A 27,583-nucleotide genomic window follows, 5' to 3' on the forward strand; every position below is an offset into this window, starting at 1 on the left:
CTTTAATGTCCTACACTTGGCACTCTGGTACCACTTGCCATGCGTTAGTAGAGAGAACAGTCTATGACTAGGGTGGCTGGGGTCTTTGACAATTTTTTGGGCCTTCCTCTGACACCGCCTGGTGTAGAGGTCCTGGATGGCTGGCAGCTTAGCCCCAGTGATGTACTGGGCTGTACGCACTACCCTCTGTAGTGCCTTGCGGTCGGAGGCTGAGCAATTGCCGTACCAGGCAGTGACGCAGCCAGTCAGGATGCTCTCAATGTCGCAGCTGTATAACCTTGAGGATCTCAGGACCCATGCCAAATCTTTTTAGTTTCCTGAGGGGGAATAGGCTTTGTCGTGCCCTCTTCACGACTGTCTTGGTGTGTTTGGACCATGATAGTTTGTTGGTGATGTGGACACCAAGGAACTTGAAGCTCTCAACCTGCTCCACTACAGCCCCGTCGATGAGAATGGGGGCGTGCTCGGTCCTCCTTTTCCTGTAGTCCACAATCATCTCCTTAGTCTTGGTTACATACACTTAGGTTGGAGTCATTGAAACTCATTTTTCAACCACTCCACAAACTTCTTGTCAACAAACTATAGTTTTGGTAGGTCGGTTAGGACATCTACTTTGTGCATGACAATAATATTTTCCAACAATTGTTTACAGACAGATTATTTCACTTATAATTCATTGTATCACAATTCCAGTGGGTCAGACGTTTCCCTGCACTAAATTGACTGTGCCTTTAAACAGCTTGGAAAATTCCAGAAAATGATGTCATAGCTTTAGAAGCTTCTGATAGGCTAATTGACACCATTTGAGTCAATTGGAGGTGTACCTGTGGATGTATTTCAAGGCCTACCTTCAAACTCAGTGACTCTTTGCTTGACATCATAGGAATATCAAAAGAAGTCAACCAAGACCTCAGAAAGAAAATGTAAACTTCTGAATTCAACTGTACATTAATTATTAATTTCGGTTGACTTTCCTGATGTGAAGTTTGTTCTATAGAAAGTATTTGACTCTAGCCACAAAATTAAGGAAATTAGAAGGGGGGGATTTCGGCAAGGCCATGTTCTTGCCTTCCAAAATCCCCACTTCTAAATTCCAAAATTTTGTGGCTAGAGTCAAGTACATTCTGTGGCACACATCAGAGTCAAATACTTTCTATAGAACAAACTTCACATCAGGATAGGCAACCGAAATGAATAATTAATGTGTTTTATATTAAACATAGAGGGAGTAAAATGTAGGCAAGCAATAAACACTTCAGAGCAACTACTAGTCGAATTAGACATGGGAGCGATGACGAATTTTGGCAAAGAGATTTTCGGCACAACACCTGTACCACATGTATATAGCCTCGTTATTGTTATTTCAGTCACATGAGTGCATGTATGGCCTGATATATGCTTCTGATGTGGTTCAACAGCTTTTTTTTTGCTGCCATCATGTAATGCCAATGTTGACAGAATACGTCACGTACACACATATTTCAAACACTTGTTTAGCATTTCAGGTAGTACAGTAGGCCTTTGTTTTTAGTGCAGCAAGCCAATCCAATAGAAAACTGTTGAGAAATGCGATGGATACAACAACGCTACATCCACTATATCCTGCCAGGGGCGGAAGTCTGGAAGTCTGTTCCAAACAGTAATCATTCCAACACGGAGTGTGAAGTGTCAGCATCTCCCCCGTCGCACGCCCATAATTCCTGGTAACCATTCTCTTGTTGTCTACATTTTAATTTACCATTATTTTGACGCGTTTTAAATGTTTGTTCATTTTAAGTATTGCACCACAGATACGCATTTTTTTACCAACTAGGTGGAAAATAATTTTGCAACAGGATTGTGCGCCGCGCGTCTTTATTTTTTTGAGCGCTAATCATCGCTTGTGTTTATCCATCTACAACAAATATTTCCTGCCATCGTGGTAGGTCGGCTGTGTAGCCGTCTCTCAGACATAGCAAAGGATTAAGTTACTGCTGGTGGCGGATTATTCTATTGGCTTCCTCTTGTCACGTTCTAGTCTTCGGCCTTTATCTTTTCCAATTGAAGTTGCCTGAAATCGAGGTAGAGTAACTGAAAAAATGTCCGTTTTGTTTAACTAAAACTCCTTGTTATTGTATTTACTTCGACTAATCTCCTAAAACCTCAAATTGTCGAATCGCTTCTCCAAGTAGGGCAGGCTACTTTTAGGCTATTTGTTGTGTTACATTCTCTTAGTTGTATTTTGTGTCCTTTTTATTTTGATATTTTCTGACCCACCTTTTCCATTAATGTTGATGCTAATAATGTGCGTTGTGCATCTACAGTATTTGCTAACTACACCTACCACTCCCTGTGACATTCTTACATTCAAATTATCTGGATGCAAGCCAAGCCAACATTTCTCACTACCACGTTGTTATAGGCTACATTGTTACGTTAGATGTAACACATGTTAACACCCTTGTTTAGATGGATACTGCATCGTCAACTATACCACCCCCTACTGCATCGTCAACTATACCACCCCCTCCTCTCTCTAGCCGTCTGTCTCTAGCTGCCAATCCCCCCAATGTTCTTCTTAGAACTGACTGACTCACATTATTGGAGAATTTAGCTGTTGCACATTGTTTACTTCCTTTCTTATCCCCAGCCTCATTAAATGTTACTGATTAACTGAATATACATTTCTTTATTGGTTAGTGCCATATTGTGTACCCCAATCAGCTGGTTTCACAGAGACAGGACGAGACAACTTGTTTCATAGGCTTGACTCTTGACATTGTAGCCTCCTTGAGGATGTTCTTAAAAGAACATGGCTCAAAAAGTTTTGGAACTCATAGGCCTACCAGCTACCACGTGTCTATTAGTACTGACTTGCAAGAAGCAAAACTAGCACCACCAGAATTCTAATCGCTACTTGCATGCGAGTGTCTCAATATGTATTTGATGTGGTAGATATATTGGAACCATGGTACATTTCTCACCTGGGGTGTGGCTGATAGGCTAGCTACATCATTAAAAGTTGAGGATTAAAACCTCCACATCGATTTGTCATGTTGTTGCTTAGGGTGCATTATGGTTAACAAGTAATATCTCCCTCTTCAGTCATGTCGTTCCGAAGAGGCGTGGTCAGACAGAGCAAATTTAGGCACGTTTTCGCCCAGGCTTGGAAGGCTGAGCACTGCATCGATGATGTCCGAGTGTCCCGTGTCACATGGGACGGGCCCCTCTGTGCTGTGAACCCCAAATTCACCGCAGTCATCATTGAATCAGGCGGAGGAGGGGCCTTCCTCATTCTGCCACTCAACAAGGTTTGTACTCGCCCACTTAAGCATCCAACCTCTCTCAGATTGAGGATAAGCATCGGATCAATACCCTAAAGGTGTTTATGGGCAATTCCATGGTAATGGTATTATGCTGAGACTCAGATTTTTCACTTTAAAATATATACCAAACAAAAACCATTGATTTCAAAGTTTAACAAACCAAAGAACCCAGAACATTTTACAAAAACACATTCAGAGGAAGAACTGTGCACCTACAAAGTTTAGAATAAAACTGACGGCGATTTTACCGTAATTCTGTTACCAAACTTGCATCTGCACAGTTTTTCCAGTAAATGTTTTTATTTATTTTTTATTGACCATGTAAATTGTACAAAGTAGTCATTGTGCATAGAGTTCTATGGTTTGTTAAACTTTGAAATCTTGGCTTTTGTTTGACATGCATTTTAAAGTGAAAGCATAATTCCGTTGCCATGGAATTGCTCTTACTGGGCTGACGTTACTGGATGGGTTGTAGCAATATGTTAGCTACTCTGAGTCTTCCTGACCCACTGATTTTCATGTAAAACAGTGCTTTTCTGTTAGTAGTAAGTCGTATTGAGATCTACCTTGGAGGTTGTGACTTATCTGATGATGAATTGTCACCTGGCCCACCTTACACCTGCTTCTCTCTCACAGAGTGGCAGGATTGACCAGGCCACTCCCACGGTGTGTGGACACGCAGCCCCGGTGCTGGACGTCCAGTGGTGTCCTCACGATGACAACATCATCGCCAGTGCCTCAGAGGACTGCACCGTAAAGGTGAGTGATGGGAACGTAGCTGCCCTCTAAAAAAGCAGCGTAAGCAGTTCACAGTAGTCTGATGACACTTTCAACCCTTCTCCAGATCTTTGCTTAGATTTAGGTGGACCGCTGGATGATAGTTATGTGTTCATTAAGGGGACATAGTAGATGCACTATTATATGATGGCATTATGTTTGGCTTGTGATATATGTTCTACTATCCAGAGGGAATATTTGTGTTGAGAATGCTGCAGATGCAGTCATTGGTTAGGCCTATAGAGTTGAAACAAAGGTTCAGTTGTATGCTCTACTCCTGTAACAAAGTGTTGTCATTGATTGTATTGTCTATGACAGGTTTGGGAGGTCCCTGATGGAGGGCTGACAGGGCCAATGACAGAGCCTGTAGTTACACTGGAGGGCCACAGCAAACGAGTGGGGATCCTGGCCTGGCACCCGACAGCCTTCAACATCCTCCTAACTGCAGGTATCTGCACCTCGTTGTCTCACGTCGGATACTGTGATCATAATGCCATGGCCGTCTGAGAGGACAATGCATGGCAGACTACTTGAGGTGCAGACATTGTCCTCTGTCTTTGGACTATCCAACTCACTAGCGATGCCTCTTGTATCAATGAATGTGATTGGTAAAAGGAAAGGTAGACATGGTAGGGGCACAATTGGATCCCCAGGTCCATGATAATGGGAGACCTCTTATGTTAGGACTTTTCTGAGAAAGAAGAACTGAGTGTTTTAAGAGGGAAGTGTTGCATGTAGTCACGCTCACACCTGGAAATGTAGACATAATGATAGTGTTAGGACACAGTTTGGTCACGAGTCAGGGTAGCATGTAGCTCGCTAGTTAGTCACCCATGTGTCGACCATTGGACCCTGTGTGATTGCCAGAGAAAGCTAACGTGTAGCAGTAAATGTAAATGGTGAGAGTCTAAGGACAGCTCTAAACGCACTGGAGAGTCTAAGGACAGCTCTAAACGCACTGGAGAGTCTAAGGACAGCTCTAAACGCACTGGAGAGTCTAAGGACAGCTCTAAACGCACTGGAGAGTCTAAGGACAGCTCTAAACGCACTGGAGAGTCTAAGGACAGCTCTAAACGCACTGGAGAGTCTAAGGACAGCTCTAAACGCACTGGAGAGTCTAAGGACAGCTCTAAACGCACTGGAGAGTCTAAGGACAGCTCTAAACGCACTGGAGAGTCTAAGGACAGCTCTAAACGCACTGGAGAGTCTAAGGACAGCTCTAAACGCACTGGAGAGTCTAAGGACAGCTCTAAACGCACTGGAGAGGTGTTACATGAAAGACAGTTCAATTCCAAATGCATTATACAAGCTAGGAATTGAGTTTCCTTCCTCTGCAATTAACAGCATGTGATTATTATTTGACCCTGCTGGTCAACTATGAACGTTTGAACATCTTGAAGAAAAATATGGCCTTAATGGCCATGTACTCTTATAATCTCTACCCGGCACAGCCAAAAGAAGACTGGCCACCCCTCAGAGCCTGGTTCTTCTCTAGGTTTCTTCCAAGGTTCCTGCCTTTTTAGGGAGTTTTTCCTAGCCACCGTGCTTCTTTTCTGCATAGCTTGCTGTTTGGGGTTTTAGGCTGGGTTTCTGTATAAGCACTTTGTGACATCTGCTGATGTAAAAAGGGCTTTATAAATACATTTGATGTGGTTTGCAAGTTTTAAAGGAGACTGTGGTTAAGGTTAACATGAAACTAAAGAGGTTTCAAGAGGTTGTGGGAAGGTTTCAAATGTTAGAATAAAAAACATGAGCTGGCGCACACCGAGAATTATTTTATGTAGAGGTGCTGACTAATGGCGTATAAACTATAAGCTATAAAAATAATAGTCGCAGTCGTATACAGTGAGCACCATAATTCATTGGACAGTGACCATTTTTTGGTTCTTTTGGTTCTGTACTCTAGCACTTTGAGTTTGAAAGGACACAATAAGGGTGAAGTGCAGACTGTCGGCTTTAATTTGGGGGTATTTTCATACATATCGGATGAACCGTTTGGAAATGACAGCACCTTTTGTACATTGTCCCCCCCATTTTAAGGTACTACAAGTATTTGTTGTATTGGCTTCACAGATGTGTGTAGTTAGGCAGGTGTATTCATTTGTGTCGTTAGTGAATGCAGGAGAGCTGTTGATGAATAGTGTTGATTCTAGACTTTGCTATTACCTTTGGAGGTTGTTGTTGGGGTGTGACAACATGAGGAAGACAGCAGTGTCGATGCAAATGAAGCTGGCCGTCATAAGGCTCAGAAATGAAAATCAATCAGGAACATTGCAAAAACCCTGGACATGCCCAAGTCAACAGTTTGGTTCATCATTAACAAGAAGAAAACAACCGGTGAACTCAATTATGTCGAAAGACCCAGTAGACGGAGGAAGACCACTGTAGTGGACGACCGGAGAATACTCTCTATGGTGAAGAAAACCCCCCTGACAACAGCCCAACAGATCAAAAACACTCTCCTGAATGCAGGTGTAGATGTGTCAGTCTACCATACGTAGAAGACTACACCAGCAGGACTACAGAGGGTACACTACAAGATGCAAACCACTGATAAGCCTGAAGAACAGAAAGGCGAGATTACAGTTTGCTAAAAAGCACCTAAAAGAGCCCCAAGAGGTCTGGAATAAAGCATTGTGGACAGATGAGACAAAGATGATTATGTACCAGAGTGATGGAAAGAGGAAAGTGTGGAGGGAAAAAAAAGACATGCCCATGATCCAAAGCATACCACCTCATCTGTGAAACATGGTGGAGGGGGTGTTATGGCTTGAGCCTGTATGGCTGCCAGTGGAACAGGCTCACTTGTCTTCATCAATGATGTGACTGCAGACAGAAGTAGAAGAATTAATTCTGAAGTCTACAGAAATATTTGATCTGCTCAGATAAAACCAAATGCCTCAACTCATTGGACGACACTTCATCATGCAACAAGGCAATGACCCTGAACATACTGCTAGAGCAACAAAGTTATTTTTTTGATGGCCAAAAAGTGTAAAAACCTTGACTGGCTGAGTCAATCACCGGATCTGAATACAATTGAACATGCATTTTACATGCTGAAGAGGAGACTGAAGGCAATAAGTCCCCGAAACAAGCAGGAACTGAAGATTGCTGCAGTACAGGCAGAGCATCACCAGGGAAGATACCCAGCGTCTGATGTCGATGCATCGCAGACTTCAAGCACTCATTGCATGCAAAGGATATGCGACCAAATATTAACAATGATTACTTTATTCTACATTATGTTAAACTGTCCAATGTTTGGGACTATGTACAAAAGCTTCTATCATTTCCAAACGGTTCATCCGATATGTATGATAATACCCTCAAATTAAAGCTGACACCCTCATTGTTATTGTATCCTTTCAAACTCAGTGCTAGAGTACAGAACCAAAATAACCAAAAAATGGTCACTGTCCAAAGAATTATGGTGCTCACTGTGTGGTGTGTGTGTGTGTGTGTGTGTGTGTGTGTTGTGTGTGTGTGTGTGTGTGTGTGTGTGTGTGTGTGTATATATATATACACTACTAAAAAATAAAGGGAACACTTAAACAACACAATGTAACTCCAAGTCAATCACACTTCTGTGAAATCAAACTGTCCACTTAGGAAGCAACACTGATTGACAATACATTTCACATGCTGTTGTGCAAATGGAATAGACAAAAGGTGGAAATTATAGGCAATTAGCAAGACACCCCCAATAAAGGAGTGGTTCTGCAGGTGGTGACCACAGACCACTTCTCAGTTCCTATGCTTCCTGGCTGATGTTTTGGTCACTTTTGAATGCTGGCGGTGCTCTCACTCTAGTGGTAGCATGAGACAGAGTCTACAACCCACACAAGTGGCTCAGGTAGTGCAGCTCATCCAGGATGGCACATCAATGCGAACTGTGGCAAGAAGGTTTGCTGTGTCTGTCAGCGTAGTGTCCAGAGCATGGAGGCGCTACCAGGAGACAGGCCAGTACATTAGGAGATGTTATAGGAGGCCGTAGGAGGGCAACAACCCAGCAGCAGGACCGCTACCTCCGCCTTTGTGCAAGGAGGAGCAGGTGGAGCACTGCCAGAGCCCTGCAAAATGACCTCCAGCAGGCCACAAATGTGCATGTGTCTGCTCAAACGGTCAGAAACAGACTCCATGAGGGTGGTATGAGGGCCCGACGTCCACAGGTGGGGGTTGTGCTTACAGCCCAACACCGTGCAGGACGTTTGGCATTTGCCAGAGAACACCAAGATTGGCAAATTCACCACTGGCGCCCTGTGCTCTTCACAGATGAAAGCGGGTTCACACGCACATGTGACAGAGTCTGGAGACGCCGTGGAGAACGTTCTGCTGCCTGCAACATCCTCCAGCATGACCGGTTTGGCGGTGGGTCAGTCATGGTGTGGGGTGGCATTTCTTTGGGGGGCCGCACAGCCCTCCATGTGCTCGCCAGAGGTAGCCTGACTGCCATTAGGTACTGAGATGAGATCCTCAGACCCCTTGTGAGACCATATGCTGGTGCGGTTGGCCCTGGGTTCCTCCTAATGCTAGACCTCATGTGGCTGGAGTGTGTCAGCAGTTCCTGCAAGAGGAAGGCATTGATGCTATGGACTGGCCCGCCCGTTCCCCAGACCTGAATCCAATTGAGCACATCTGGGACATCATGTCTCGCTCCATCCACCAACGCCACGTTGCACCACAGACTGTCCAGGAGTTGGCGGATGCTTTAGTCCAGGTCTGGGAGGAGAATCCTCAGGAGACCATCCGCCACCTCATCAGGAGCATGCCCAGGCGTTGTAGGGAGGTCATACAGGCACGTGGAGGCCACACGCACTACTGAGCCTCATTTTGACTTGTTCTAAGGACATTACATCAAAGTTGGATCAGCCTGTAGTGTGGTTTTCCACTTTAATTTTGAGTGTGACTCCAAATCCAGACCTCCATGGGTTGATAAATTTGATTTCCATTGATAATTTTTGTGTGATTTTGTTGTCAGCACATTCAACTATGTAAAGAAAAAAGTATTTAATAAGAATAGTTCATTCATTCAGATCTAGGATGTGTTATTTTAGTGTTCCCTTAATTTTTTTGAGCAGTGTATATACAGTGGGGAGAACAAGTATTTGATACACTGCCGATTTTGCAGGTTTTCCTACTTACAAAGCATGTAGAGGTCTAATTTGTATCATAGGTACACTTCAACTGTGACAGATGGAATCTAAAACAAAAATCCAGAAAATCACATTGTATGATTTTTAAGTAATTAATTTGCATTTTATTGCATGACATAAGTATTTGATACATCAGAAAAGCAGAACTTAATATTTGGTACAGAAACCTTTGTTTGCAATTACAGAGATCATACATTTCCTGTAGTTCTTGACCAGGTTTGCACACACTGCAGCAGGGATTTTGGCTCACTCCTCCATACAGACCTTCTCCAGATCCTTCAGGTTTCGGGGCTGTCGCTGGGCAATACGGACTTTCAGTTCCCTCCAAAGATTTTCTATTGGGTTCAGGTCTGGAGACTGGCTAGGCCACTCCAGGACCTTGAGATGCTTCTTACGGAGCCACTCCTTAGTTGCCCTGGCTATGTGTTTCGGGTTGTTGTCAGGCTGGAAGACCCAGCCACGACCCATCTTCAATGCTCTTACTGAGGGAAGGAGGTTGTTGGCCAAGATCTCGCGATACATGGCCCCATCCACCCTCCCCTCAATACAGTGCAGTCGTCCTGTCCCCTTTGCAGAAAAGCATCCCCAAAGAATGATGTTTCCACCTCCCATGCTTCACGGTTGGATGGTGTTCTTGGGGTTGTACTCATTCTTCTTCTTCCTCCAAACACGGCGAGTGAAGTTTAGACAAAAGCTCTTTTTGTCTCATCAGACCACATGCCCATCTCCCATTCCTCCTCTGGATCATCCAGATGGTCATTGGCAAACTTCAGATGGGCCTGGACATGCGCTGGCTTGAGCAGGGGGACCTTGCGTGCGCTGCAGGATTTTAATCCATGACGGCGTAGTGTGTTACTAATGGTTTTCTTTGAGACTGTAGTCCCAGCTCTCTTCAGGTCATTGACCAGGTCCTGCCGTGTAGTTCTGGGCTGATCCCTCACCTTCCTCATGATCATTGATGCCCCACGAGGTGAGATCTTGCATGGAGCCCCAGACCGAGGGTGATTGACCGTCATCTTGAACTTCTTCCATTTTCTAATAATTGCGCCAACAGTTGTTGCCTTCTCACCAAGCTGCTTGCCTATTGTCCTGTAGCCCATCCCAGCCTTGTGCAGGTCTAAAATTTTATCCCTGATGTCCTTACACAGCTCTCTGGTCTTGGCCATTGTGGAGAGGTTGGAGTCTGTTTGCTTGAGTGTGTGGACAGGTGTCTTTTATACAGGTAACGAGTGGAGAACAGGAGGGCTTCTTAAAGAGAAGCTAACAGGTCTGTGAGAGCCGGAATTCTTACTGGTTGGTAGGTGATCAAATACTTATGTCATGCAATAAAATGCAAATAAATTCTATAAAAATCCTACAATGTGATTTTCTGGATTTCTGTTTTAGATTCCGTCTCTCGCAGTTGAAGTGTACCTATGATAAAAAATGACAGACCTCTACATGCTTTGTAAGTAGGAATCACTGCCGATTTTGCAGGTTATCAAATACTTGTTCTCCCCACTGTATATGTATATACACACAGTGAGGCAAAAAAGTATTTAGTCAGCCACCAATTGTGCAAGTTCTCCCACTTAAAAAGATGAGAGAGGCCTGTAATTTTCATCATAGATACACTTCAAAAAATCCAGAAAATCACATTGTAGGATTTTTTATGAATTTATTTGCAAATTATGGTGGAAAATAAGTATTTGGTCACCTACAAACAAGCAAGATTTCTGGCCCTCACAGACCTGTAACTTCTTCTTTAAGAGGCTCCCCTGTCCTCCACTCGTTACCTGTATTAATGGCACCTGTTTGAACTTGTTATCAGTATAAAAGACACCTGTCCACAACCTCAAACAGTCACACTCCACTATGGCCAAGACCAAAGAGCTGTCAAAGGACACCAGAAACAAAATTGTAGACCTGCACCAGGCTGGGAAGACTGAATCTGCAATAGGTAAGCAGCTTGGTTTGAAGAAATCAACTGTGGGAGCAATTATTAGGAAATGGAAGACATACAAGACCACTGATAATCTCCCTCGATCTGGGGCTCCACGCAAGATTTCACCCCGTGGGGTCAAAATGATCACAAGAACGGTGAGCAAAAATTCCAGAACCACACGGGGGGACCTAGTGAATGACCTGCAGAGAGCTGGGACCAAAGTAACAAAGCCTACCATCAGCAAGGGCATTGAAGATGAAACGTGGCTGGGTCTTTCAGCATGACAATGATCCCAAACACACCGCCTGGGCAACGACGGAGTGGCTTCGTAAGAAGCATTTCAAGGTCCTGGAGTGGCCTAGCCAGTCTCCAGATCTCAACCCCATAGAAAATCTTTGGAGGGAGTTGAAAGTCCGTGTTGCCCAGCAACAGCCCCAAAACATCACTGCTCTAGAGGAGATCTGAATGGAGGAATGGGCCAAAATCCCAGCAACAGTGTGTGAAAACCTTGTGAAGACTTACAGAAAACGTTTGCCCTCTGTCATTGCCAACAAAGGGTATATAACAAAGTATTGAGAAACTTTTGTTATTGACCAAATACATATTTTCCACCATAATTTGCAAATAAATTCATTAAAAATCCTATAATGTGATTTTCTGGATTTTTTTCTTTTTCATTTTGTCTGTCATAGTTGAAGTGTACCTATGATGAAAATTACATGCCTCTCTCATCTTTTTAAGTGGGAGAACTAGCATAATTGGTGGCTGACTAAATACTTTTTTGCCCCACTGTGTGTGTGTGTGTGTGTATATATATATATATATACACTCATTTTCAGGTGACCCTGAAGAAGGCACAGTGATGCTGAAACGTTGGTGATTTACCCAATAAATTACTGGGTGTTTATATATATTTTTTAATTTCACCTTTTATTTAACTAGGCAAGTCAGTTAAGAACAAATTCTTATTTTCAATGACGTCCTAGGAACAGTGGGTTAACTGCCTGTTCAGCGGCAGAACGACAGATTTGTACCTTGTCAGCTCGGATTTGAACTTGCAACCTTTCGGTTACTAGTCCAACGCTCTAACCACTAGGCTTACCTGCCGTCCCGATATAGTGTGCAACTCAATTTTTTTACATTTTTATATATAGCTTAAGGTTTCAAATGTTGAAAGCAATTTGATTTGTCTTTTTGTCTGCATTACATAGGATGTTATGTCTGTATTATGACTATTTGCATGCTGTTCATATACATTTGATTGTATCCATATGACATAGTTTTTTAGGTTTTAGTTGTCTACAACTACAGAACTCGACACACAATTTAACTTCTGCACTTTTATTGTGGTTGACGTCTTGGAAAACTGAGATTGGTAGTGTGCATGTTAACCCTCTTCTGTAAACACTGTTTTGTCTGTGCTTTCCTAGATGCTGTGTGAACACCTGTTTTGAATATTGCATCTCTTCTCTCCTTTCTTGTCTCTCTCTCGCTCTCTCTGTGTCTTTGTCTCTCTGTATGTGTGGCTCTCTCCTCTCTCAGGCTGTGATAACCTGGTGTGTGTGTGGGACGTGGGCACGGGGGAGCTGGTCTACCAGATAGCCGATGCCCACCCAGACCTGATCTACAGCGTGAGCTGGAACCGGGAGGGCAGTGCCATCTGCACCGTGTGCAAGGACAAGGCGTTGCGTGTCATCGACCCGCGACGGGGCACCGTCCTCAAGGTGAGTCCTGTCTGTCCTATGTCGTATGACACACCCATGCAAATGAATGGAAAGAAGTCTTAAGAGATTTGGATATAATGACGAGATATCTACAGTTGAAGTCGGAAGTTTACATACACCATAGCCAAATACATTTAAACTCAGTTTTTCACAATTCCTGACATTTAATCCTAGTAATAATTCCCTGTCTTAGGTCAGTTAGGAACGCCACTTTATTTTATGAATGTGAAATGTCAGAATAATAGTAGAGAGAATTATTTATTTCAGCTTTTATTTCTTTCATCACATTCCCAGTGGGTCAGATGTTTACATACACTCAATTAGTATTTGGTAGATTGCCTTTAAATTGTTTAACTTGGGTCAAACATTTCGAGTAGTCTTCCACAAGCTTCCCACAATAAGTTGGGTGAATTTTGGCCCATTCCTCCTGACAGAGCTGGTGTAACTGAGTCAGGTTTGTAGGCATTCCTTGCTCGCACACGCTTTTTCAGTTCTGCACACAAATGTTCTATAGGATTGAGGTCAGGGCTTTGTGATGGCCACTCCAATACCTTGACTTTGTTGTCCTTAAGCCATTTTGCCACAACTTTGGTTGTATGCTTGGGGTCATTGTCCATTTGGAAGACCCATTTGCGACCAAGCTTTAACTTCCTGACTGATGTCTTGAGATGTTGCTTCAATATATCCACATAATTTCCCTTCCTCATGATGCCATCTATTTTGTGAAATGCACCAGTCCCTCCTGCAGCAAAGCCCCCCACAACATGATGCTGCCACCCCCGTGCTTCACGGTTGGGATGATGTTCTTCGGCTTGCAAGCCTCTCCCTTTTTCCTCCAAACATAACGATGGCCATTGTGGCCAAACGGTTCTATTTTTGTTTCATCAGACCAGAGGACATTTCTCCACGAAGTACAATCTTTGTTCCCATGTGCAGTTGCAAACCATAGTCTGCCTTTTTTTTTTATGGCAGTTTTGGAGCTGTGGCTTCTTCCTTGCTGAGCGGCCTTTCAGGTTGTCGATATAGAACTCGTTTTACTGTGGATATAGATACTTTTGTACCTTTTTCCTCCAGTATCGTCACAAGGTCCTTTGCTGTTCTGGGATTGATTTTCACTTTTCGCACAAAAGTACGTTCATCTCTTGCTCCCAAGGATGAACCAAACTTGTGGAGGTCTACAATTTATTTTTTCTGAGGTCTTGGCTGATTTCTTTTTATTTTCCCATGATGTCAAGCAAAGAGGCACTGAGTTTGAAGGTAGGCCTTGAAATACATCCACAGGTACACCTCCAATTGACTCAAATTATGTCAATTAGCCTATCAGAAGCTTCTAAAGCCATGACATCATTTTCTGGAATTTTCCAAGCTGTTTAAAGGCACAGTCAATTTAGTGTATGTAAACTTCTGACCCACTGGAATTGTGATACAGTGAAATAATCTGTCTGTAAACAATATTTGGAGAAATGACTTGTGTCATGCACAAAGTAGATGTCCTAACCGACTTGCCAAAACTATAGTTTGTTAACAAGAAATTTGTGGAGTGGTTGAAAACAAGTTTTAATGACTCCAACCTAAGTGTATGTAAACTTCCGACTTCAACTGTATATCTCCATCTTAAAAACGGGATTTGTTGTCCACAGAGCGGAACGGTGGGCTGTCAAGCTCCTGCCTATTCCTCTCTTTGGATTGATGGCTGCATTTAGTTTATAGTTTTTTGAATATTAGAATTTGGGGTGTTAATGTCAACCGCCTGTATTCAATGGAGAGAGATGCTATGCTACTAGCCACATGTCATGAATACGCATAGCCATCTCAAGACAATTCTGATATAAAAAATTCTTAAAGTTGCCGGGGTGTCACGAGTCCTATTTATATCAGTATGCTCGTAACAACCTGAGTAGTATGAAACTTCTATTAGATAAAATAAACCATTACATTTATTGTTGTTGACCAAATTCGACACTCATTGACTTTCATACGAAAAGTCCTCACTTGGTGAGCGTAATAAATTAAATAAATCTCTCTGGAGAAGACAGATTTTTCACCCAGCTGTCCCCCTCGCTTCGTCTTTTCCTCTGGTCTTTAAGTACCAAAAACAAGCAATACAACTTTATTATCCTTCAAGGGGAAAGTAACCAACACAAAGTGGACTGTAACACACAAACTCTCCACTGCTTAAGAAAATATCCTTATCAAAGAGAATTGGATTCAGCCAAATCCCCCAAGTACTGTATATTGTTTAGTTTGTATGAACTCTACCTTCTGTACATGTGGCTTTTGACATTGACTCTACCTACCACTTGTTGCTGTGTGCCTCAGGTGAAAGAGAAGGTCCACGACGGCACCAGGCCCATGAGGGCCGTGTTCCTCTCCGACGGGAAGATCCTGACCACGGGCTTCAGCCGCATGAGTGAAAGGCAGCTGGCCTTGTGGGATACGGTACGGCGGCTGGATGGACACACTTCATATACAATGAATATAGCAAACATTAGGAACATTTTCCTAATATTTAGTTGCACCCCCCCCTTTTGGTCTCAGAAGAGCCTAAATTGGAGCATGGACTCTACAAGGTGTCAAAAGAGTTCCACAGGGATGCTGCCCCATGTTGACTCCAAAGCTTCCCACAGTTGTCAAGTTGGATGGATGTCCTTTGGTTGGTGGACCATTCTTGATACACAGGAAACTGTTGAGTTTGATAAACCCAGCAGTGTTGCAGCTCTTGACACAAACCGGTGCGCCCAGCACCTACTACCATACTCCGTTCAAGGACACTTCAATATTTTGTCTTGCCCATTCACCCTCTAAAGGATACACATACACAATCCATGTCTCAATTGTCTCAAGGCCTCGAAATCCTTCTTTAACCCGTCTTCTCCCCTTCTACACTGATTTCGAAGAGACATCAATAGGATCATAGCTTTCACCTGGTCAGTTTGTCATGGAAATGTGTTCAATGTTTTGTACACAGTGTACATGACCTTGTTGAGTCTTATGAGAGTGTATGGTAGAGGAGAGTGTTGTGCTGCGGTGTCATGGCAGTACAGTTCAGGTCAGCCCTGTTTATTTTCCCTTGACGCAGCACCTAGGGGTTCACTACACACACTGACCAAATAGTGGGAGCTAAGTGAACACTAACTGTAAACAATGGAATCTTCATAGTGCCTTGGAAAGGTAGCTAGATCAACAGGTTCAGCTGCTACATGTTCAGCCAGGCACAGCAGTGACGTACGTTATCAGCATGAGATTAAGTACATTAAAATCCAAGCTCATAGTTTCAAGTTTTCTTAGTCGTAAGGGACACATACAGATGGTATACACGGTACAACAATCTCGACAATGCAACAATAAGAAATAATTAAATATAAGAATACAAAGTAAATGTCTCAGTAGAATAAAATAAACATTTTAGCATAAGTATAATACAGGAAGGAACAATTTATGTTCCAATATTTACACATGTATCAGGGAATGGGCAGTGGGGGGGACATTTTTTTTAAATTTTGCAATATTAGCAATGATTAATAAGAGTCTGGTAGCAGCGTGTGTGAATGTGTATGTGATTGCACTCAGACCTCATGCTCCGATACAGTCTGCTTGACGGTAAGGGAGTGAACAGCATGTGGCTGGGGTGTGTGGGGTCCTTGATGCTGCAGGACTTCCTCAGGCACCGTTTCAAGTAGATGTCCTGGATGGGTGGGAACACGGCCCCAGTGACGTATTAGGTCCTCTTCATCACCCGCTGGAGGGCCTTGTGGTCGTGGACAGAGCAATTCCTGTACCAGGCCGTGATGCAACCGGTCAAGACGCTCTCGATGGTGCAGCGGTAGTATTTGGAGAGAACCTGGGGTGGTGTTGGTCCATGTCAAATTATCGGTGATGTGTACGCCGAGGAACTTAAATGCTGACTGTTTCTACTGCAGTCGCGTTGATGTTGTTGGGGGCTTGTTCCCCCCTCTGCTTCCTGAAGTCAACAATCAACTTCATGTCCTGGCACCACAATGCTAGTTAATTTACCTCCTGGGAGGTGGACTCGTTGTTGGTATCAGGCCTACAACCGTGGTGTTGTGCAAAGGCACACAGTCGTGGGTAAACAGTGAGTGAGGACACACCCCTGGGGGGCACCTGTGTTAAGTCAGTGTGGAGGTGTTGTTGCCAATCCTCACAGCCTGTGGTCTTCCCATCAGGGCTCTGAGTTTGGTGACGAGCTTGGAGGGAACAATAGGATTCGAATGCTGTAGTCAATGAACAGTATTTGGTATTTGTGTTGCAGAATGATATGTCTGAGCCAATGGCAGTGCAGGAGATGGACACCAGTAACGGTGTTCTCCTTCCCTACTACGACCCTGACACTAACATGGTCTACCTGTGTGGAAAGGTACAGTACACCCATTTCCTACAACACTTTCAACAAATTCTGCTGGTGGCATATGATCAGATTAGAAGATCCCCCTCTGGATGTTTGGTTCAGTCCCTTTTGTCTGTTGATCACTCTCAGGGGGACTGCACCATCCGGTACTTTGAGGTGACGGACGAGTCGCCTTACGTCCATTTCCTCAGCCTGTACAGCAGCAAAGAGCCCCAGCGAGGAGCAGGCTTTCTTAGCAAGAGGGGCGTGGACGTCAACAAGTGTGAGATCGCCAGGTGAACAGGTTTTTCAGCATGACTTCATGGTTGTTAGTTGAATTCTTCCTCTGTGTATTTGCTTCCTTTGTTTTCTCTTTCACCCCTCCTCTCTCCCTCCTACATTCCCCCTTTCATGCCCTCCCACTGTAATTAATTTCTATCGTCTTTCTTTCATTCATTCACGCTTTCATTCTCTCATTCATTCACTCTTTCATTCACTTTCTCGCTTTCTTTCATTTAATCTCGGTCTCCTCTCTTTCTCATATTGCAGGTTCTACAAATTGCATGAGAGGAAAGTAGAGCCCATTTCTATGACGGTACCACGGAAGGTAAGCCATGCATTTCGAAACAAAGCCATTTGAAGTCAATAATTTTTGGACAAATGCCATATTCCAATAGCCATACTAGCGTCCCACTTAGAATCCATGCCCAAAACATAACATTCTACTAAGTGGCATGTTAATGTGGATATTGGAACAGAGAATTTTACTCAAACCTCCCCCTCCCCTCTCTCTTTCCTCCTCAGTCAGACCTGTTCCAGGGGGACCTGTACCCGGACACTGCCGGTGTAGAGCCCTCTCTCCTGGCCGAGGATTGGATCGCTGGGCAGGATGCGGCGCCCCTGCTAGTCTCTCTGAGCGGGGGCTATGCTGGCACCCCCTCCAAGCACAGGGACAAGCTCAGGAACAAGCCCAAGCTGCTGTCGCAGGGCCCTGGGACGGATTCTTCCCCAGTCCCCCGGCAGGCCGCCTCTCCCACGGCAACCACCACCGCCAGGGAAATGGAGAGCGAGGGGGTGGGGGTGGTGCAGCAGAGGGTCACTCGAGCAGAAGGAGAAGGAGCATCCGATAGGGCGAGAAGAGAGGTGAGAATGGAGTTTGGTTATACGTGGGTATGGCAGTAAGCATAGCAGGGGTGTATTCACCAGGACACACTGTAGCCACTAATAAACGGATCACTTGTCACTTTAATAATGCCACTTTAATAATATTTATATATCTTGCATTACTCATCCCATATGTATATGCTGTTTTTTATACCATCTATTGTATCTTGCCTATGCCGCTCTGTCATTGCTCATCCGTATATTTATGTACATATTCTTATTCCATTCCTTTACTTAGATTTTTGTGTATTAGGTAGTTGTTGTGGAATTGTTAGATATTGCTGCACTGTCGGAACTAGAGGCACAAGCATTTCGCCACTCGCAGTAACATCTGCTAACCAGGTGTATGTGACGAATTTATTTGGGATTTAGCAAAACGTTTTGTAACGAGAGTTTCTTATTGCTCAAGTTTAGGTTGTCTCCCTTAGAGAAGTAAGTATGAGTATGGAGGTAGAAGTGCCAGAAAAGTGACACTTTAGGATGTCATCATGTATGTGACTGCATTCTCCCTCTTCACCTCCCTCTCGTCCCATCCATCCCTCTCCCCCGCTCCAGGAGGAGGTGCTGAGTGAGGTGCTAGCAGAGGTGAAGGCCCTCCGTTTGGTGGTCTTGGCCCAGGGCCAGAGGATTGAGCTGTTGGAGAGGCAGCTGGTCCGCATCGAGGACGGGGATGTCTGATTGGCCGATGGGGCATCACCACTACACCCAAAGGGCATTCTTACTAAAACTCCATAGACCATAGCCTTACTAGAATCAACAGCAGTACCTTAAGCTGAGTGGGAGGATGTAGTGAAGTGTAGCTCCGTGACTAACTATGTATATCACAGAGGGGCCGAGAATAAGGTGAACTGTTATAGTGAAGGTGTGCTGTGGGTGAATCTAAATTGTGTTTCCTTGTTCCCTCGCATCCTCTCCCCTCACCTTCTCAAAACACATTGGAGGACAAGGTCAGAGGGTCCTCCCCTCAGACCTTCTCTTCCAATGGGTTTTGAGAAGGAGGGAACAAGGAAACACAATTGAGATGCACCCTACAACTCTTCAGATGCTGCTTCAGATAGGATGAATGGAGATCATCTGTATAAAACATCCATACTGCAGTAAGACATGTCACTGGATTTTTTGAAGGAGCATCGATGGTGACAGTATTTGAAGGTGTATCACTACAAAACTTAAGACATGCGGAATCAATCATAGCCTACTCACGAATCCTTATGACATCTGGCACAAAGGTCTATGTTAATTTGGTACATTTTGAAAAATGGCACATCAGTATACATTGTATGTATGTGTGTACACCCTCAATAAATAGTACCAAGTAGATTGCCAGATCATTTACAGTTGCTGTGTTCATTGAAGCACTCGCATTGTGAATCCATTCGGGATTGTTTCATCAGGTAGTTACAGATGCTAATCATGTCATATCAAATGTGATACTCCATTATTAATACTTATACATTTGTACATGTATGGCTTTATACATTACCATCATAGGAAGCTATTACTCTACAATCAGACCATTGGTATTATAAATATAATTGTTAATGCTAATAGCGCTATGCTGTTTACAAAACTGCACTGGTTCATTGCGATTGGATTAGTTGTATTGAATTGTGCTGTACAGCGCCTATATTGACATAAAGAAAAACAGATGGGTCAATTTCCAAATAATGTTTATTTTGATATGAAGCTCTTTTTCTTACAAATTATGTGAAAGATGTGAGTTGGAGGTAGCTTAAAAACATTCCTATCATGTATGTTTATCTCTTTTTGGGTGATTTTTGTAATTATTTTTTTCAACCTTAGAAGGTAATACTTAATTTTTGCTCTCCAACTTAAGTTGTCTTAGGTGAATGAAGCAACATGCAGTATCATTTGTCACAAAGGGTTATAAACTCCAATGACAGCTTATAACAGAGTTCAAGTTAAGTGTTACCTCAGAGAATGTGTTCCAAGCAGAACAAACGTAATATACCATTAAAACCATAGCAGTTCTATGAGTGTCACGAGGCACAGAACTTTAAAACATTACAATGAAATTAGATTAAACTTCTTTTTTTACTGTGAATGATGTAATCCAAGCCAGTAGAACCTACTAGACTAATGTAGCAGCAGCTGCTGTGTTTCTATTTGAAGATGGGGAAGGGCATACGCTGCACGACTGTTGGACGGAACTGAAAAATAATAGTTCACTGTGTTACATTTAGAATTTTTTTTGCGTTTATCAGCAGTTTATACCTCACCCCTTTTGCAGCCTTGGGTACTGTTCACATATAGCCTGTTCCCAGATCTGTTTAAGGCTGTATTGTCTACAACGACTACAGGAGTTGGCGAGACAGCACAAACAGTCCTGGGACCAGGTTAGTTCACGTCGGGCTCATCATGTGTTTGTTTTATTTACTTGATTAATATTTCTGTATGCTCTGTCATAATACAAATTTTATGTGTGTGGTTGTGAACCAATAGAGGATGAAAATGACACTCCACTGTGCAAATCTTCCAATAAACACTCCTTTTGCATTGTGCAACAGGCACTTAATTATCCTCACTGGTCACGTGTCAGGAAGTCATAGCTGTCATTGAAATGTATTAGTAAGCCAGTGTACTGACATACACACACAAAAATAGGAAAGTAAACAAACGGGTAATATGTTCTAACAGTAGTACAATTATTTAATTTCATAGCGAACGTGTGTCCTATATACATGGGGGTACCGGTACAAAGTCAATGTGTGGCTGCACCGGTTAGTTGAGGTAGTATGTACATGTGGGTAGAGTTATTAAAGTGACTATGCATAGATGACGACAACCGAGAGTAGCAGCGGTGTAAAGGGGGAGGGGGGGGGGGTAGGCCTTTTTATTTAAGATTAAAAAAATTAAAGGGGGGGGGGGGTAGGCCTTTTTATTTTTTTATTTAAGATTTTAAAAATTCAGGTAGCCATTTGAGTAGATGTTCAGGAGTCTTGTGGCTTGGGGGTAGAAGCTGTTTAGAAGCCTCTTGGACCTAGACTTGTCGCTCCGGTACCGCTTGCAGTTCGGTAGCAAAGAGAACAGTCTATGACTAGGGTGTCTGAAGTCTTTGACAATTCCTGGTATAGAGGAACTACAAGTCCTGGTTTGCAAGCCCTGCCACATCCGACGAGTGCCAGAGCCGGTGTAGTACGATTCGATCTTAGTCCTGTTTTGACGCTTTGCCTGTTTGATGATTCGTCGGAGGGCATAGCGGGATTTCTTATAAGCTTCCGGGTTAGAGTCCCCCTCCTTGAAAGCGGCAGCTCTAGCCTTTAGCTCAGTGCGGATGCTGTCTGTAATCCATGGCTTCTGGTTGGGGTATGTACGTACGATCACTGTGGGGACGACGTCATCGATGCACTTATTGATGAAGCCAATGACTGATGTGGTGTACTCCCGGAACATATTCCAGTCTGTGCTAGCAAAACAGTCCTTTAGCTTAGCATCTGCTTCATCTGACTACTTTTTTATTGATCAAGTCACTGGTGCTTCCTGCTTTAATTGTTGCTTGCAAGCAGGAATCAAGAGGATATAACTATGTTCAGATTTGCCAAATGGAGGGCGAGTGAGAACTTTGTATGCGTCTCTGTGTGTGGAGTATAGGTGGCCCAGCGATATTTATTTATTTATTTATATATATATTTTTCCCCCCCTTTGGTTCCACATTTAACATGCTGATAAAAATTTGGTAAAACGGATTTAAGTTTCCCTGCATTAAAGTCCCTGGCTACTAGGAGCACCACCTCTGGGTGAGCGTTTGCTTATGGTGGAATATAGCTCATTCAATTCTGTCTTAGTGCCAGCCTCTGACTGTGGTGGTATGTGAACAGCTACGAGAAATACAGATGAAAACTCTAGGTAGAAAGTGTGGTCTACAGCTTATCATGAGATACTCTACCTCAGGTGAACAATAGCGCGATACTTCATTGGATATCGTGCAACAGCTGTTTTTTACAAAAATACATAGTCCGCCGCCCCATGTCTATCCTGCCGGAATAGCGTGTAACCAGCCAGCTGTATATTGATAGTGTCGACGTTTAGCCACGACGCCGTGAAGCAAAAGATGTTACAGTTTTAATGTCCCGTTGGTAGTTTAATATTCAGCGTAGCTCGTCGATTTTATTCTCCATGTTTGCTATCAGAATGGAGTGAAGTGGGGGTTTATTAGATCGCCTACAAATTCACGCAAATCGCGGGGATCTGGGCCTGTTCCCGAGAAAGCAGTATATCCTTCGCGTCGGGCTCGTCAGTCGTGAAAGGAAAAAAATTATTCTGCTTCGTAAAATGTCTGCCTTCATCTCCGGCGCCATAACCCAGTGGTTATCATCTTATGTTATCATCTTGTGTTATCATACACAGTGTAACCCAGTGGTTATCTTCTTGTGTTATCATACACTGTAACCTAGTGGTTATCATCTTGTGTTATCATACAGGGTAAGCATGCTCCTGAAGCTTTTCTGATTGGTTCCTCAACGCTTTGGAAAGAAGAACTCAATTATATTCAGCATTAGAAATGGACTGTCAAGTTTAGTCCTCCCACAACATCATAGCAAAATGTACATGAATTCAAATCTACCTCTACGGTTCCCCAGAAGTTTATTGGGTTGTGTTTGTACTAGCCAGTGGAGCACATAACAGGATGTGGTCCCAGGTTAAAAAAGCATCAGCTCTGTGTCTCTTGAACCACTCACTTCCTGCCTTTGGGCTATGCAGTGTCTGTCAGCCGAGTGGTTCTGCACTGCTTCAACTCTTAACATAGTGCATTCGGAAAGTATTCAGACCCTTCCACTTTTTCCACATTTTGTTACGTTACAGCCTTATTCTAAAATTAATGAAATTGTTTTCCCTCATCAATCTACACACAATACCCCCCATAATGACAAAGCAAAAATTTAGTTTTAGAAATGTTTGCAATTGTATAAAGAAATACAAACTGAAATATCACATTTACATAAGTATTCAGACCCCATGCTCCGTTCATCTTTCCCTCGATCCTGACTAGTCTCCCAGTCCCTGCCGCTGAAAAACATCACCACAGCATGATGCTGCCACTACCATACTTCACCGTAGGGATGGTATTGGCCAGGTGATGAGCGGGGCCTGGTTTCCTCCAGATATGACGCTTAGCATTCAGGCCAAAGAGTTCAATCTTGGTTTCATCAGACCAGAAAATATTGTTTATTGTGGTTTGAGAGTCCTTTGGGTGCCTTTTGGCAAACTCCAAGCGGGCTGTCGTGTGCATTTTACTGAGGAGTGGCTTCCGTCTGGCCACTCTACTATAAAGGCCTGATTGGTGGAGTGTTGCAGAGATGGTTGTCCTTCTGGAAGGTTCTCCACAGAGGAACTCTAGAGCTCTGTCAGAGTGACCATCGGATTCTTGGTCATCTCCCTGACCAAGGCCCTTCTCTCCCGATTGCTCAATTTGTCCGAGCAGCCAGCTCTAGGAAGAGTCTTGGTGGTTCCAAACTTCATCCATTTAAGAATTATGGAGGCCACTGTGTTCTTGGGGACCGTCAATGCTGCAGAAATGTTTTGGTACCCTTCTCTAGATCTGTGCCTCAACACAATTCTGTCTCGGAACTCTACGGACAATTCCTTCGACCTCAGGGCTTGGTTTTTGCTCTAACATGCACTGTCAACTGTGGGACCTTATAGTCAGGTGTGTGCCTTTACAGGAACGAGTTTGGGAAATCCTGATAAAACTGATATCAATTGCTCTTTAGAGTGCGAGCTGCTTTTATAAGAGTTGGTATTTATTAGCAGAATCACCATGTCCAGTTAGGTTCAGCCACTCTGTGGTCATTGGACTGTATGCATCTGTGAACCTTGAACTTCAAATCAAATTTTATTTGTCACATACACATGGTTAGCAGATGTTAATGCGAGTGTAGCGAAATGCTTGTGCTTCTAGTTCCGACAATGCAGTAATAACCAACGAGTAATCTAACTTAACAATTCCACAACAACTACCTTATACACACAGTGTAAAGGAATGAAAGAATATGTACATACAAATATATGAATGAGTGATGGTACAGAACGGCATAGGCAAGATGCAGTAGATGGTATCGAGTACAGTATATACATATGAGATGAGTAATGTAGGGTATGTAAACATTATATGAAGTGGCATTGTTTAAAGTGGCTAGTGATACATTGTTTTACATACATTTTTACATTATTAAAGTGGCTGGAGTTGAGTCAGTATGTTTGCAGCAGCCACTCAATGTTAGTGGTGGCTGTTTAACAGTCTGATGTCCTTGAGATTTAAGCTGTTTTTCAGTCTCTTGGTCCCTGCTTTGATGCACCTGTACTGACCTCGCCTTCTGGATGATAGCGGGGTGAACAGGCAGTGGCTCCGGTGGTTGTTGTCTTTGATGATCTTTATGGCCTTCCTGTGACGTCGGGTGGTGTAGGTGTCCTGGAGGGCAGGTAGTGCCCCCGGTGATGCGTTGTGCAGACCTCACTACCCTCTGGTGAGCCGTACGGTTGTGGGTGGAGCAGTTGCCCTACCAGGCGGTGATACAGCCCGACAGGATGCTCTCGATTGTGCATCTGTAAAAGTTTGTGAGTGCTTTTGGCGACAAGCCAAATTTCTTCAGCCTCCTGAGGTTGAAGATGCGCTGCTGCGCCTTCTTCACCACACTGTCTGTGTGGGTGGACCAATTCAGTTTGTCCGTGATGTGTACGCCGAGGAACTTATAACTTACTACCCTCTCCACTACTGTCCCGTCGATGTGGATTGGGGGGTGCTCCTTCTGCTGTTTCCTGAAGTCCACGATCATCTCCTTTGTTTTGTTGACGTTGAGTGTGAGGTTATTTTTCTGACACCACACTCCGAGGGCCCTCACCTCCTCCCTGTAGGCCGTCTCGCCGTTGTTGGTAATCAAGCCTACCACTGTAGTGTCGTCTGCAAACTTGATGATTGAGTTGGAGGCGTGCATGGCCACGCAGTCGTGGGTGAACAGGGAGTACAGGAGAGGGCTCAGAACGCACCCTTGTGGGGCCCCAGTGTTGAGGATCAGCGGGGTGGAGATGTTGTTACCTACCCTCACCACCTGGGGGCGGCCCGTCAGGACGTCCAGTACCCAGTTGCACAGGGCGGGGTCGAGACCCAGCGTCTCAAGCTTGATGACGAGTTTGGAGGGTACTATGGTGTTAAATGCTGAGCTGTAGTCGATGAACAGCATTCTCACATAGGTATTCCTCTTGTCCAGATGGGTTAGGGCAGTGTGCAGTGTGGTTGCGATTGCGTTGTCTGTGGACCTGTTGGGGCGGTAAGCAAATTGGATTGGGTCTAGGGTGTCAGGTAGGGTGGAGGTGATATGGTCCTTGACTAGTCTCTCAAAGCACTTCATGATGACGGAAGTGAGTGCTACGGGGCGGTAGTCGTTTAGCTCAGTTACCTTAGCTTTCTTGGGAACAGGAACAATGGTGGCCCTGTTGAAGCATGTGGGAACAGCAGACTGGGATAAGGATTGATTGAATATGTCCGTAAACACACCAGCCAGCTGGTCTGCGCATGCTCTGAGGACGCGGCTGGGGATGCCGTCTGGGCCTGCAGCCTTGCGAGGGTTAACACGTTTAAATGTTTCACTCACGTTGGCTGCAGTGAAGGAGAGTCCGCAGGTTTTGGTAGCGGGCCGTGTCAGTGGCACTGTATTGTCCTCAAAGCGAGCAAAGAAGTTGTTTAGTCTGTCTGGGAGCAAGACATCCTGGTCCGCGACGGGGTTGGTTTTCTTTTTGTAATCCGTGATTGACTGTAGACCCTGCCACATACCTCTCGTGTCTGAGCCGTTGAATTGCGACTACTTTGTCTCTATACTGACGCTTAGCTTGTTTGATTGCCTTGCGGAGGGAATAGCTACACTGTTTGTATTCGGTCATGTTTCTGGTCACCTTGCCCTGATTAAAAGCAGTGGTTCGCGCTTTCAGTTTCGCTCGAATGCTGCCATCAATCCACAGTTTCAGGTTGGGGAATGTTTTAATAAACGCTGTGGGTACAACATCACCGATGCACTTGCTAATAAACTCGCTCACCGAATCAGCATATTCATCAATGTTGTTGTTTGACGCAATGCGGAACATTTCCCAGTCCACGTGATCGAAGCAATCTTGAGGCGTGGAATCAGATTGGTCGGACCAGCGTTGAACAGACCTGAGCGCGGGAGCTTCCTGTTTTAGTTTCTGTCTATAGGCAGGGAGCAACAAAATGGAGTCGTGGTCAGCTTTTCCGAAAGGAGGGCGCGGGAGTGCCTTATATGCGTCGCGGAAGTTAGAATAACAATGATCCAGGGTTTTACCAGCCCTAGTCTGCTTGGAGGGAATATATGCGGCTGTGATTATAATCGAAGAGAATTCTCTTGGTAGATAATGCGGTCGGCATTTGATTGTGAGGAATTCTAAGTCAGGTGAACAGAAGGACTTGAGTTCCTGTATGTTGTTATGATCACACCACGTCTCGTTAATCATAAGGCATACCCCCCCGCCCTTCTTCTTACCAGAAAGATGCTTGTTTCTGTCGGCGCGATGCGTGAAGAAACCAGCTGGCTGTACCGACTCCGATAGCGTGTCTCGAGTGAGCCATGTTTCCGTGAAGCAAAGAACGTTACAGTCTCTGATGTCTCTCTGGAATGCTACCCTTGCTCAGATTTCATCTACCTTGTTGTCAAGAGACTGGACATTGGCGAGTAGTATGCTCGGGAGCGGTGCGCGATGTGCCCGTCTCCGGAGCCTGACCAGAAGACCGCTTCGTCTGCCTCTTTTACGGCGTCGTTGTTTTGGTTCGCTGGCTGGGATCCGATCTATTGTCCTGGGTGGTAGGCAAAACAGAGGATCCACTTCGGGAAAGTCGTATTCCTGATCGTAATGTTAGTGAGTTGACGTTGCTCTTATATCCAATAGTTCCTCCCGACTGTACGTAATAAAACCTAAGACTACCTGGGGTAACAATTGTCGTGGCAATTTCCTGTATTACCAAATGAGGAGAGTTACAAACCACACACCAGTCAGAGTTATACTTAAACTTCATCTTTAATAATGTGAGCTTTACCATAGCCCTGTGACTTTCAACAATTTACTATCTATAATGAATTGTTGAGAGTACCAACATAATGGCAACTGAGATATTTTATAGCAAAGATACACCCCTCTCAACTTACATGACGAACCACAGATCT

At 44.1% G+C, this 27,583-nt stretch overlaps 1 protein-coding gene across 2 annotated transcripts; it reads left to right on the forward strand.

Moving 5' to 3' along the window:
* The first annotated feature begins 1,568 nt into the window (after positions 1-1,568).
* LOC139534952 (coronin-1B-like) lies at positions 1,569-20,936 on the forward strand. Of its 2 annotated transcripts, none has more exons than XM_071334507.1 (11): positions 1,569-1,703; positions 3,085-3,290; positions 3,942-4,064; positions 4,401-4,530; positions 12,705-12,886; positions 15,206-15,325; positions 17,157-17,261; positions 17,382-17,527; positions 17,781-17,838; positions 18,036-18,374; positions 18,951-20,936. In XM_071334507.1, the coding sequence occupies exons 2-11, from the start codon at positions 3,087-3,089 to the stop codon at positions 19,071-19,073; spliced, it is 1,530 nt and encodes a 509-aa protein (XP_071190608.1). In that variant the 5' UTR covers positions 1,569-1,703; positions 3,085-3,086; the 3' UTR covers positions 19,074-20,936. The 2 variants fall into 2 exon arrangements, with proteins under 2 accessions (XP_071190608.1, XP_071190607.1); XM_071334506.1 differs by lacking the exon at positions 1,569-1,703 and adding an exon at positions 1,921-2,061.
* Positions 20,937-27,583: the final 6,647 nt, after the last annotated feature.

The sequence above is a fragment of the Salvelinus alpinus genome, chromosome 11 (assembly GCF_045679555.1).
Source record: "Salvelinus alpinus chromosome 11, SLU_Salpinus.1, whole genome shotgun sequence".
Lineage (NCBI taxonomy): Eukaryota > Metazoa > Chordata > Actinopteri > Salmoniformes > Salmonidae > Salvelinus > Salvelinus alpinus.

Coding starts and splice junctions, on each gene's coding strand:
- LOC139534952 (XM_071334507.1), top strand. CDS start 3,087: ATGTCGTTCCGAAGAGGCGTGGTCAGACAGAGCAAATTTAGGCACGTT. Junction 3,291..3,941: donor TCATTCTGCCACTCAACAAG/GTTTGTACTCGC, acceptor TCTCTCTCACAG/AGTGGCAGGATTGACCAGGC. Junction 17,262..17,381: donor TGGTCTACCTGTGTGGAAAG/GTACAGTACACC, acceptor GATCACTCTCAG/GGGGACTGCACCATCCGGTA.